Below are 14033 nucleotides of genomic sequence, written 5' to 3'. Positions count from 1 at the left end.
TACTTTATATATCTTAATTTCCTTTATTTTACTTTAGTATTTTATTTATTTTAACCTTGCCTTCATTTTGTTTTAATGATCTTCATTTAGTATTTTTTAAAATCATCTTAAAGGTAAAGGTTCCCCTCGCACACATGTGCTAGTCATTCTCAACTCTAGGGGGCGGTGCTCATCTCTGTTTCAAAGCTGAAGAGCCATATTTTATTTTATTTAGTTATTTTATTATCATCTTGTTTTAATTTTACTTTATTTTAGCCAACTTTATTATTTTTATTTTGCTTTATTTTTATTTTATTTATTTTATTATTATTTGTATCCCACCTTTATTATTTTTATAAATTATTGGGGTTTAGAGAGAGAGAGAGAGAGAGAGACGGTCCAATTGGCTCTCGTGTCGAAAGCAGACTAGAACTCACCATCTCCTAATGATTGGCCCAAAGTCACCCAATTCCTAACGTGGTACTAGAACTCACCATCTCCTGGTGATTGGCCCAGTCACCCAATTCCTAACGTGGTACTAGAACTCGCCATCTCCTGGTGATTGGCCCAAAGTTACCCAATTCCTAACGTGGTACTAGAACTCACCATCTCCTGATGATTGGCCCAAAGTCACCAAATTCCTAACGTGGTACTAGAACTCGCCATCTCCTGGTGATTGGTCCAAAATCACCCAATTCCTAACGTGGTACTAGAACTCACCATCTCCTGGTGATTGGCCCAAAGTCACCCAATTCCTAACGTGGTACTAGAACTCGCCATCTCCTGGTGATTGGCCCAAAATCACCCAATTCCTAACGTGGTACTAGAACTCACCATCTCCTGGTGATTGGCCCAAAGTTACCCAATTCCTAACGTGGTACTAGAACTCGCCATCTCCTGGTGATTGGCCCAAAGTCACCCAATTCCTAACGTGGTACCAGAACTCGCCATCTCCTGGTGATTGGCCCAAAATCACCCAATTCCTAACGTGGTACTAGAACTCGCCATCTCCTGGTGATTGGCCCAAAATCACCCAATTCCTAACGTGGTACTAGAACTCGCCATCTCCTGGTGATTGGCCCAAAGTCACCCAATTCCTAACGTGGTACCAGAACTCGCCATCTCCTGGTGATTGGCCCAAAATCACCCAATTCCTAACGTGGTACTAGAACTCGCCATCTCCTGGTGATTGGCCCAAAATCACCCAATTCCTAACGTGGTACTAGAACTCGCCATCTCCTGGTGATTGGCCCAAAGTCACCCAATTCCTAACGTGGTACCAGAACTCACCATCTCCTGGTGATTGGCCCAAAATCACCCAATTCCTAACGTGGTACTAGAACTCGCCATCTCCTGGTGATTGGCCCAAAATCACCCAATTCCTAACGTGGTACTAGAACTCGCCATCTCCTGGTGATTGGCCCAAAGTCACCCAATTCCTAACGTTAGGAATTGGGTGACTTTGGGCCAATCACCAGGAGATGGTGAGTTCTAGTGCGACTTTGCGGCATCTTGAAGAGGACATTTTTTGGGGGGATGGGGGAACCTTAAACTTGATTCATCCCCGGCACAACGACCGTGCGGTCTTCTCCCCTTATTCGTCCGCAGGCTATTTACGAGAGGCTGTTCTGTTGGATCGTGACCCGTATCAACGCGATCATTGAGGTCAAGGACTACGACCCTCGTATCCACGGGAAAAATACGGTCATCGGAGTCTTGGACATTTATGGCTTTGAGATCTTCGACAACAACAGGTAGAAGACGCCAAGGGAATCCTTGGGTCGTACCAGCAGTCCTCATTTAACGACCAAAAACTGGGCTTCGGGTTTTGGTCGTAAGTTGTTGCAGTTGTTTAAATGGGCCGTCGTTGGCCAGGGCCTCAGTTTTATGACTGTGTTGTGATGAGCCTAAAGGGAGCCACCAGGGCCATTCCATGAATTACACGGTTGTTAAAGGAAGCACATGGTTGTTAAGTGAATCTATTATCTCAAAATGAGGTGTTTTTTTTGCTGGAAAGCGGCAAAAGCTGACAAAAACAAGGTTGCAAATCACTGTCATGTGACCACAGGAGTCTGAAACCGGTCGTAAAGACGAGCCAGTTGCAAATCATATAATATGTAAGTCCACGATGTCCTCAACTCACAGAAGTTCATTTAGCGACCGTTCGGAGTTACAAACGGTGGCACTGAAAAAAGAATTGATTCATGACTGTTTTTCTTCGTACATCCCTATGGTCACATGATCCAAATTCAGACGCTTGGCAACTGACTCATCTTTATGACGGTTGCATGCCATGGGGATTCCCCATTTGCAGCCTTCTGAGAAACTAAGACAAACGGGGAAGCCTGTTTTATTTTACAGCCGCGTTACTAACTTCATAACTGCAGCGATTCACTTAACAACGGTGGCAATAAAGATCATAAAACAGGGCGAAGCTCACTCAACAACTGTCTTGCTCAGCGACAGGCATTTGGGGCTCCATTGCGGTCATAAGTTGAGGACCGCCCGTACACCAGCAATTGTTACTTTGTGTGTTGTCCAGATCGCTCTCTCTCTCTCTCTCACACACACACACATTGAATTGAATTGAATTGAATTTATTATATTTCTATGCTGCCCTATTCCCAGAAGGGACTCAGGGCGGCTCACAACCAAGTCAAGGGGGGCGGCGGGAGGATGCAAATAGGGAAAAAAGAACATGGACAAAACAATACCACAATTTAAAACACTCAACAACCATACCATTCGAACGGGGACAAGAACTCATTAGCCCCCTGCCTGTCGGAACAGCCAGGTTTTAAGGGCTTTGCGGAAAGCCTGGAGGGTGGTGAGGATTCAAATCTCCACGGGGAGTTCGTTCCAGAGGGTCGGAGCAGCCACAAAGAAGGCCCTCCTCCGGGTGGTCGCCAATCGGCATTGGCCAGCGGATGGAATTCGGAGGAGGCCCAATCTGTGGGATCTAATCGGTCTGTTTGAGGTAATTGGCAGCAGGCGGTCTCTCAAGTACCCAGGTCCAATACCATGAAGGGCTTTATAAGTGACGACTAGCGCCTTGAAGCGTATCTGAAGACCAATAGGCAGCCAGCGCAGCTCGCAGAGGATAGGTGTTAAGTGGGTGAACCGAGGTGCACCCACGATCACTCGCGCGGCTGCATTCTGGACAAGCTGAAGTCTCCGAATGCTCTTCAAGGGCTGCCCCATGTAGAGCACGTTGCAGAAGTGTAAGTAATTGTAGCTTAGTGGGTTTATCAATATTCCCCCTGAAACTCCCTTCACCCAAAACCCAGAACTGTCGCAACTCAATCCAGCCACAAGCAGATCGAGGCCGGTCCTCAGAGCAATGGCCAGTGGACCCACACACAGCACTTAAAAGTTTCCCAATCCAAATAAACCCACCAGGCAGGATTAAATCCAAAATACAAGCGGATCCCCGAGGGAAGGAAAAATCCAGAGGTCACGTGGCACCTTCCAAGTTCAAGGCACAGTGTGGCATACAAAGACAGGTAGGCATCACAACGACCAAAAACTACACAGCTAGGAAATGAACGTGTTGTGTCCCAGCATCGCTTCCTACTCTTCTGTTGTGCTAAATGGGCGGCTTCTGGTGCAACCCATCAAGAGCGGCGAGGCTGCCTCCTCGCGGGTTATCTGGCTCCTCTGCTTCCCGCCTCTTCCCTGCCCTGCCTGTTCTTGGATCAGCTGCAGCAGGCAGCTCCTCTTCCTCACCACTAGCCGGCTGCAGCTGCATGTTTTTTTCCACCTACTGTATTTTTCGGACTATAAGACGCACCGGTGTATAAGACGCACCAAGATTTTGAAGAGGTATGTAAGAAAAAAAGATTTTGTCCTCCCTCCCCCCTCCCCAGGAGCATTCTGCAGGCTTCAGAAGGGCTGGGGGTAGGCAAAAACACCCCGTTTTTGCAAAAAACGGGCCGTCTTTGCAAAAAACGGGCCGTCTTTGCAAAAAACGGGCCGTCTTTGCAAAAAACGGGCCGTCTTTGCAAAAAACGGGCCGTCTTTGCAAAAACGGGCCGTCTTTGCAAAAAACGGGCCGTTTTCCCCCCGTTTTTCACAAAAATGGGATGCGGGGGACAGAGCTTTAGGAGGCCAAGAATGGCTGTATTCGGTGTATAAGATGCACCAACGTTTCCACGTTCCTTTAGGGATGGAAAGGTGCGTCATACTCCGAAAAATACAGTAAGTCTCCGGGTTGCTCTGCTGCAGCTACGTTTGAGCCAAATCCCACTCAGGTGACTCGTGAGGAAACCCCCCCCCCTTTTTATTTAACAAGGCAGAAATAAACTGCGTTCACGGACAAAACTCCAGATAGTAAGTCCTTCGATGTTTCGACAAGCAGTAGCAGTCTCTACTCACACCGGCTGAGCTAATTGCAATGCCTCTGAGTTCCCAGCAGGGGAGGCTCAATTAGCACTTCAACCCCCCAACGCAAAGAGTCCTCCTCACCCACCTGGGTGTTGGCAAAGTAATCCTGGCAAAGTAATCCGATGGAGGGGGATCTCCTGTAGCACAAACGGTTGTCTACAACAACCGGTGCCTCCCACACCCCTCCTCTTTATGTTCCAGCCAGGGAGTAGCTTGTTAATGTCTCCTCCTTTTCCTGTACAGCTGGCCCCCAGCCCTCCTCTCTTCTCTCTGCATATATGCACATCTGGGATAGCCCCCATCTATTACTCCCCCTTGCTCAGCTCAGGCCCCGAAAACAGCTGTTTCTCTGTCTGAGAGTGAGTAGATGGGCCCTGCTCTGCATTTGGCTCCGAGTCCTCTTGCTCCGCCGATGTTAACCTTGGCTCCCCCTCTGCCTCCTCTGACTGTGGAGGTGGCCGTCGACGAGCCACAACGCAACCGGGGGAATTATCACACTTTGTGACAATATGTCATAACTAACTTTCTTTGAGTGTGTTGTAATTTGGAATGGTTGTTAAGCGGTCAGTCATTAAGCGAGGAATTCCTGTAGATGGATGGGCGCTTGTGAGGGGGGGGGCAGGTTTGTTGGGCCAGGCTCCTGACTTTCTAAGTCTCTTTTTCCCAGCTTCGAGCAGTTTTGTATCAACTACTGCAACGAGAAACTTCAGCAGCTCTTCATCGAGTTGATCCTCCAGCAGGAGCAGCAGGAATACCAACGCGAGGGGATCGAGTGGCAACATGTGAGTCCCTTAAACATCAATGCAGCTGCCCCCACCCCCCCCCCGGCCCGGTAAACCCTCCAAAGTTGTCTTCGATCTGAAATTAAACGATTACAGTTGAAACTGGACTGTACGGTTAGTCGTTGACTTATGATCACAAAATGGGACCGGAATTTCCATCACTAAGCGACCTGGTTGTTAAGTAAATCGTGCCTGACTTTTTTTGCCACGGTTGTTAAGTGGATCACACAATCCTTAAGCAAATCCTGTTGAATCTGGTGGGAAGGTCACAAGGGACGATCTCTTGAATCCAGGACCCTGCAACAGTCCTAAATACATGCCAGTTGCCCAGTGCCCAAATTTTGATCATGTGATCATGAGGACGCTGTAACCATCATGAATGTGAGGAATGACCTGTTCCTTTTTATCAGCATCGTTGTAACTTTGAACCATCATTAAACAAATGGTGGTAGGTTGAAGACTTCTCATAAGTCCCTTTTCATTAAATGAATGATTGTAAGTCAAGGACTGGCCATGTCCCCTTTATCAGCACATCGTTTGAATGGTCATTAAATGAAAGGTTGTAAGTCAAGGAGTGGCTGCAGTGGACAAAGCGGTTTTTCAAATTTCACACTCTCTAGAGAGGTCATTCTCAACCTGAACAACTTTAAAGATTTGTGAAACTCGCCGTGGCTGGAATACTAGGAGTTGTAGTCCACACACCTTAAAGCAGTCAAGTGTTGTTGTTTTTTTTGGGGGGCGATCCGCTTTAACTCTTCCCTTGCCAAGCATCGACTCTGCCTTCTCTCGACAGATTGAATATTTCGACAATCAAATCATTGTTGATCTGGTGGAAGAGCCGCACAAGGGCATCATCGCCGTCCTGGACGAAGCTTGCTTGACCGTAGGGAAAGTCACCGATGCCCTTTTCTTGGAGAGCATGGACACCAGGCTTGGCAAACACCCCCATTATACCAGCAGGAAGGTAAGAGGATCATAGGAATAATATCCCGTAAGGAACACAATCTGAGGATCCTTTACCGCTCCCGTACGGGATATGGGGGAAGAAATTTGGCGATCACGTAGGGACACTTTTCAGGGATGGGTGGGGTGTGTGTGTGTGTTTTTCCTGAATAATCTGGGTGACACTGCAGCAGCACAGGGACTTCTAAAAGTTAAAGAGGGCAACAGTGCAATTCGAACCCAGGGCAGCTATAGGGAGGAAAAGGGGCGGGCAATTGGCGACAGGCAGTCCTCTACTTACGACTGTAGCATGAACCAGATGCTCCATTGCTAAGCAAAGAAGTTTTTTCGGTGAATCGTCCCTGGCTTCCCGAGCTTTTGGGTTTGGTGAATCGCTGCCAAGTGAATCACACCGTTGTTAAGTGGAACCAGCTTCCTCAATTGACTTTGCTTGTCGGGAGTTGGCTGGGAAGGTTGGAAAATGGTGATCACGTGACCCCCCGGGATGCTGCAACCATCCTAAATACACACCGGAAACCAAGCGCTGAAATTTGACGACGTGTTTTTGGGGAAATGCCACAATGGACGTAAGTGTGAGGACTGGTCATAAGTCATGTTTTTCAGTTTCATTGTAATGCTTGGGAAGTCACTAAACGAACGGTCGTAAGTTGATCACAGTATTATAAAGCTTTCAGAAAGCTTTCTTTTAAAATCGGAAATAGAATCGGAATTGAGCTGGAAGGGACCTTGGAGGTCTTCTAGTCCAGCCCCCTGCTCAAGCAGGAGATCCTATACCATTTCAGACAAGTGACTGTCGAGTCTCTTCTTTAGATTTATTTATCTTTCAAACAACATCAGTTTTGTCCTTTGTTTTACATATGATGCCGCTAAATGCACAATTTTTCACATCCAGGGGGAAAAATTTAGAAATTGAGTTGCCTTCTTAAAATAAATTTAATAACATGATTTTTTTTATATTTTTATTCGAATATGTAAAGTTTTTTTCTTGGTTTTTCTTATGAATTTTGAAGAAGAGGCTAGACGACCCCTTGTCTGAAATGGCCAAGGGTCTCCCGCGTGAGCAGGGAGTTAGACTAGATGACCTTCAAGGTCCCTTCCAGCTCACTTCTGATTGATCGACTGAATTTTGCTTCGTAAGGCCAAGTTATAAATTTAAACCGTTACAGCCATTCTTCAACTTACAACCTCAATGAAGCAGATAATCACTGTCGAGGTGGCGCAGTGGTTAGGGTGCAGTACTGCAGGCCACTTCAGCTGACTGCTATCTGCAGTTCAGCGGTTCAAATCTCACCGGCTCAAGGTTGACTCAGCCTTCCATCCTTCCGAGGTGGGTGAAATGAGGACCCGGATTGTTGTTGGGGGCGATATGCTGACTCTGTAAACCGCTTAGAGAGGGCTGAAAGCCCTATGAAGCGGTATATAACTGCTATTGCTATTGCTATCACATGAGCTGACTCGATGCTATGACCATTTGTACGACGGTTGTAAATTTAGTCACCACAATTGTGAAGGGAAAAAAACGTGCTTGGTAAGCGAATCCAACCTACACAATCCTTCCTTTCGTGCTGTTTTTCGGCTTCGTTCCACGAGAACAAGTGGGATTGTGCGAGCAGGGGAAACGATACACCCACCACACAACCACACCCTGACGGGCTTCGGCTTATGTGTTTCCACAGCTCAATTCCACCGACAAGTCCCTGGAGTACGGACGCGATTTCCGGATCAAGCATTACGCGGGAGACGTTATGCAAGTGGATTTTCCTCAATCCTTTCCCTTACTTCCCCTTCTGCTGGTTGAAGAAGCACGTTGATGGTGGTGGTTGTTGGGGGAATTTTGGGAGTTGAAGTCCAGGAATTCTGCCTATTGAATTCTGGGAATTAATCTCCACCCATGTCAGCTGGGGAATTTGGAGCTCTCGCCTCACAATTAGGAGGAGGCTGTGATTTCGATCCTAGGCAGAGCCAGAGATTCCTCTCGATGGGCACGTTGAGATTATGTCCGATGAACTTAACTCCCCATTGGCGACAGGGACGGGCATCCGGCCAGTAAACAGCTCCATTCAGTAGCCCAGACTCCAATCCTCAAGGGATTATGGGGTCTTTAAAAGATGATGATGATAATGATGCTAGCTGTTGAATTATGGGATTTGACATCCACACAAGCTGGCTAAGGGGGTTCTGGGAGTTGAAATCCATGCATGCCGGCTAGAGGATTCTGGGGAAATCCATGCATGCCGATTGTGGAATTCTGGGAATTGAAATCCACCCATCTTTTTTTTTTAAATTGAAGAGTTTTAATAGATTTTACAACTATTTCCCCTTCCGCTTCCCTCCCCCCGCCCCAACCCTGCCCCCCCTCCAACCCTCCCTTCCCCCCCAACCTCCCAGAGCAAAATACAGGGTATAAACATTTAACAATCATACACTAACATAAGCTAACTAACTTTAGCATCCTACCTCCCTCTTGTACTTTAACTCCCCTTTTATTATTAAGCTAACTTTAGATAAGTTATAACATTCCTTGTTCATTCATTCTTAAGCTAGTTGAAATTTCTTAGTCCGATATTTATTTTGAATGTAGTCAATCCATCTTCTCCAGTCCAGCTTGTATTTCTCATCTGAATGGTCCTTCAGAAATGCTGAGATTTTGGCCATCTCTGCTAAGTTTACTACTTTTAACGTCCATTCTTGAACAGCAGGCATTTCTCCCTTCTTCCAATACTGCGCCACCAACAATCTTGCTGCCCTTGTTAAGTTCAGAATCAAATTAGTCCGCCCATCTTAAAGGAAGTTCCCTGCAGGATTCTGGGACTTGAAGTCCATACATGCTTTAATGGGGAATTCTGGGACTTGAAGTCCATCCATCTTAAAGCAACCGATTTTGACAAGCATAGATTTGCACTGGTTTGCTATAGAATAGAATAAAATAGAATAGAATACAATAGAATAGAATAGGGACTAGGGAATAGGATCTAGAAGGGACCTTAGAGGCCATCTAGCCCGGCCCCCTGAGCATCGTGCTACACAGGAAGGCAGTTCACAACCACCCGCACTGACCTGCACTTCTGAATCTGGGTTTCAGGTATTCCGTGGAAGGATTTCTTGATAAGAACAAAGACAGTCTGTTCCAGGATATCAAGCGACTGCTTTACAACAGGTAGGTCCGGCTGAGGGCAGTGGGAGAAGCCAGGATTTGAAGGAAACTCATCTCGAGTGGCGCAGTTTGGCCATTGACCTTGGTGCACAGGAGGTCCTCGGTTTATGACTGCAATTAAGCCCTGCATTTATGTCACTAAGTGAGTTTTGCCCACCTTTTACTACCTTTTCCTGCCACCGGTGAATCCCTGCAGTTGATCCTGTTACTCTTCTAACCATCTCCTGCTTGACCAGGGGGGTTGGGACTAGGTCAGAGGCGGGATGCTCCTGGTTCAGCCCAGATCAGGCGAACCGGTAGTAGCGGAGATCAGAGGCTCCGCCCACTCAGCCAGATGCTTCTGCGCATGTGGAAAAGTGTCACGCGTGCGCGCATGTGTGCACAAGTAAACCGGTAGTAAAAAAAATTAGAAACCCACCACTGGACTAGATGACTTCCAAGGTCCCTTCCATCTCTATTATTCCTGTAAGGGGACCGGCCCATAGATTTCCACTGCTCTCCTCTCCTCTGGCTTCTGGGTATCAGGCACTGGACCCAGCTGCTCCTCCTCTTCCTCATCAGCCACCTCCAAACCTGGGGGCTGTTGACTCTCCATCTGGGTCCTGACGGCTGTCTCTCTCTCTGACAGCTCCACTCCCTCTTCCCCCTCGGAAGTTGCCTTGAGCCTGACCCTTACTCCCACACCGCCTCCTTCTCCTCCTCTGATTCAGCTCCCGGAGGGGCTGGCAGCTGGCAGGCCACAACACTGGCTTCCCTCATTGACTCAGCTAGTCAGAAGGTCCCCCCAAAAAGGATCATGCAATTCAGTTAGTAAGACGGTCATTAAATGAATCTGGCTTCCCCCATTGACTCAGCTCATCAGAAGCTCACAAAAGGGAACCCGGGATTCTGCAACCGTCATAAGCACGAGCCCATTGCCAAGTGTGTTAATTTTTATCACATGGCCATGGTGATGCTATGGCGGTCGTAAGTGTGAAAACCGGGCCATTGTAACTTCAAATGGTCCCTAACGATTGGTTGTAAGTGGAAGTCTTCCTGTGTTACTGTATTATTATGATGTGGTTAATCTTTGGTGAGATTCACAGCCTTTGGGGCTGGTTGGTAGCTCAACAGCTCGAGTCCTAACCAAGGACCTAGGAACTGTTAAGGTAACGTCGGAGGATATAAGCTGTTCCAAGTAGGGTGGTTTTTTTGTAGAATCAGAATGTTCAAGTCAGGTAAATTTAGAATTTCCAAATAGCGAGGTAGCCCTTTGGGTGTTGCTCCAAGGGCTCCAATTACAATCGGGACAACACACGATTTCTTTTTCCACAGTCGCCCAACTTCAATTTGCAAGTCCCGGTATTTCGTGATTTTTTTCTTGCTGTTTATCTTCAATCCGTGCATCTCCAGGTATTGCAATGTCAATGAACCATACTTTTTTTCTTTTCAACTATTGTTATGACAGGTGTGTTGTGGGCCAAGTGGCTGTCAGTCTGGATTCTGAAGTCCCACAAGATCTTGACTTTCTCATTCTCTAAAACCTTCTCAACCTGATGTTCCCAGTGGTTTTTGCTGTACTCAAATCCAAACTTTTGGCACAATTTCCAGTGAATGGTTTTAGCAACGCGGTCATGGCGTTGTAGGTAGTCAGTTTGTGAAATTTTGCTGCACCCACTGATCAAGTGGTTGACTGTCTCGTCTTTCTCATTACAGAGGCGACATTTGCTGTTGGTGGTAACATGTTGAATTTTTGCCTTCATGCAGTTTGTGGCTAAGGCTTGTTCTTGAGCTGCCAAAATAAAGCCTTCTGTTTCTTTTTTCAGTGCTCCTGATCTTAACCAGTTCCAAGTTAGCTTTTGGTCAGCTTTGCCTTCAATACTTTTCAAGTAATGGCCATGCATAGCTTTGCTTTTCCTATTTTCAGCTCGCTTCTCAATTACTTTTTTCTTATATTCAGCTTTTGACTTAGCTGTCTTCAAAAGACCTTCTTTATTTACTTCCTTAATCCTTGGTTCTTCACTTTCCTGGATATAATCATTCAAGCTGTGTCTTTCTTCTTCCACAGTCTGCTTTATTTGCAGGAGTCCTCGACCACCCTCTGCTCTTGGTAGATACAATCGGTCAACATCACTTTTAGGGTGCAAAGCATGATTCATTGTCATAAGCTTTCTTGTTTTTCTGTCCAAATTGTCTAGCTCCATCTGGGTCCAGTCAAGGACTCCTGCAGAGTATCGAATTACAGGTATAGCCCAGGTATTTATGGCTTTTATGACGTTTTCCTCCACTCAATTTGGACTTTAACATCTTGCGAATTCGTCGAATGTACTTGGCTGAGGTTAATTCCTTGACTTTATTATGCGTTAAGTCAGAGGCCTCTAAAATCCCCAAGTACTTGTAGCCTTCTTCTGCTTTTACTGCCTTTATCATTTCTTCCTTCTCAAGTTCTATTCCATCATCTTCTATGACCTTGCCTGCTTTGGTTGCCATTGCTGCACATTTGTCAATTCCAAACTGCATATCAATGTCTTGGCTAAATTCTTTTGTGCTTTCAATTAATAAATTCAGTTCAGCTTTTGTTTTACCAAACAGCTTCAAATCATCCATGTACACCAAGTGCGAAATTTTCAGTCCTTTCTTTGCAAGTCCGTATCCACAGTTCATCTTCTTCAAAATGATTGTCAGTGGTAGCATTGAGAGTATAAAAAGTAGGGGTGAAAGGGAATCGCCCTGGAAAATGCCTCGTTTAATTTCAACTTCACCCATTTCTTCTCCATTAGCCATAAGCTTCGTTTTCCAGAGGTTCATTGAAGTTTCCATGAATTTTTGTATGTTGCTGCTGATGCCAAAGATTTTCAGGCGTTTCTTGATCCAGCTATGGGGAACTGAATCAAACGCTTTCTTATAGTCTATCCAAGCCATGAACAGCTTGGTTCGTCTTTTCTTTGAATTCTTTAGGATTAGCTTGTCAATCAGCAGTTGGTCCTTTGTTCCTCTTGAATTTTTGCAGCATCCTTTCTGTTCTACAGGAAGCAAGTTATTTCTTTCCAAGTATCCGTAAATTTGGTTTGCAATGATACCAGTAAGGAGCTTGTATGTTGTTGTGCAAACAGGTGATTGGCCTATAGTTTCCAGGGTCCTTTCCTTTTTCTTTATCTTTTTGGATCAAAAATGTCCTTCCAGTTGTCATCCATTCATCATTTTCAGGTGTTTTTAAGATCTGGTTCATTTGAGCTGCCAATCTTTTATGCACACTTGTATGTGCCTTTAACCAGAAGCCATGTAACTCATCTGGTCCAGGTGCACTCCAATTCTTCACTTTTCTTGACTGCCTTTGCACCATTTCTTTTGTTATTTTCACATCTTCCATTTTATGCACTTTAATAGAATCCTCAACCTGCTTGATCCATGTTGCATTTCTGTTGTGCTTCTTGTTGTTTTCCCACAAATTCTTCCAGAATTTCAGAGCTTTCTCTTTATCAGGCTTTTCATTTGTTGTTACTCCATCTCCACTTTCTAAGTTCTTATAAAACTGGTGCTGATTTGCTCTGAACTCTGAGTTTTCCTTAAACTGAGTTACTCGGTTTTCATACCGTTTAATCTTTTCAGCAATAGCAACATCCCTCTGCTTCAGCTCTTCAATTACTACCGCAATCTCCTTATTCTCCAAATCGTATCTTGCTTCCAGGCTGTTTTTGACCTGCTTGTTCTTTAGCTGACCTTGCCTTAAGTTCTTCAAGCTGCTCAGTCTCCACGAAATTTTTTGATCTTCAATTCCAATCAAATTTTCCATTTAGGCTTCCCCTTCTTGCCTCTATGGTTCCTTTGTATTTTCAAACCCAATTCTTTGGTGGTTATGAAGGCTGCTGCATACATCAGCTGGTTTGTTTCAGCTAATGTAGTGGTTTGAATGGTTTGCACAGCCTCACTGACCTTTTTTAGTACCTTTCTCAATTCTTTGCGGTTCACTTGGTTCAGCTTTGGCAAACATGTTCTTTCAGCATCTTCCATTTGATACTTTATTTTTTCAGCTAATTGAGTACTTTCTGTTGGTGCTTGCTCTTCAGTGCTTCCTTGTTCTTTATCTTCATCCATTTCATCACCTTTTCCTGTCTTTCTCAGTTTGCTTTTGAGTCTGCAAATCATTCTTGATGTTACTCTTCTTTGTTAATATACTTAGACCATTAGTTGCTTTCTCTTTGATTCCTGTTCATTCTGCTGTAGTGAAAAATTTGTGGCTCAGAATTACACGTCGTCGGTCCATTAGCCTTTGTTCACTGATATCACAGTCCGTGTGATTCACCTTCCAAATCTGATACATTCGTTTTTGAAATCCACGTTTTTCTGGCTCAGACTGATAGTAAGCTTCCATAATAGAGATGTTTTCTTCCCTAGTCCAGATTTTTTACATTTTCTTCCAGTAGCTTGTCAGTTCCATGCCCTGGTTGCCTAGCAGAGGGAGCTGAGCCCTGTAGCTCAATTTCCGCAGAACGCCCAGGAGCCATAGCATCCAATGGAACCCCTGTTAATCCGGGCGATGGTTCAGCTGGCATAAATTTCATTTTTCTCGTATTCACCATATTTGAATGGGTTGTGGAGCAAATTTTGTCTGGCCCTTCACCTAAGACCTGTCTGATATGGTTGCACCTGTTCAGCATAGCCCTTAGGATCACTTGAGCATGCAAGCCCCTCCACTACGACAAGGTAAAGCTCCTCGGAGGGGTTGTTGTTGTTGCTGTTGTTGTTATACAATTGTATCACAGCAGCCAGTTGTTTCGCCGGATTTGGCATTG

The 14033-nt window shown here is 45.5% G+C and overlaps 1 protein-coding gene across 1 annotated transcript in view; it reads left to right on the top strand.

The window, feature by feature from the left end:
• Positions 1–14033, top strand: part of LOC106546872 (unconventional myosin-Ig-like) — a 73751-nt gene that overhangs the window by 14394 nt on the left and 45324 nt on the right. Inside the window, exons 9-13 of the mRNA XM_087712361.1 lie at positions 1588–1733; positions 5030–5144; positions 5938–6108; positions 7784–7854; positions 9190–9264. Coding sequence (XP_087568487.1) covers positions 1588–1733; positions 5030–5144; positions 5938–6108; positions 7784–7854; positions 9190–9264 — 578 coding nt within the window. The remainder of the gene's footprint in view (positions 1–1587; positions 1734–5029; positions 5145–5937; positions 6109–7783; positions 7855–9189; positions 9265–14033) is intronic.

Source organism: Thamnophis sirtalis, unplaced genomic scaffold (assembly GCF_051295495.1).
Source record: "Thamnophis sirtalis isolate CommonGarterSnake01/CBP01778 unplaced genomic scaffold, rThaSir2_p1.2 scaffold_4, whole genome shotgun sequence".
Lineage (NCBI taxonomy): Eukaryota > Metazoa > Chordata > Lepidosauria > Squamata > Natricidae > Thamnophis > Thamnophis sirtalis.
The sequence above is the reverse complement of the archived record's forward strand: the minus strand, read 5'-3'. Positions and strand labels throughout refer to the sequence as shown.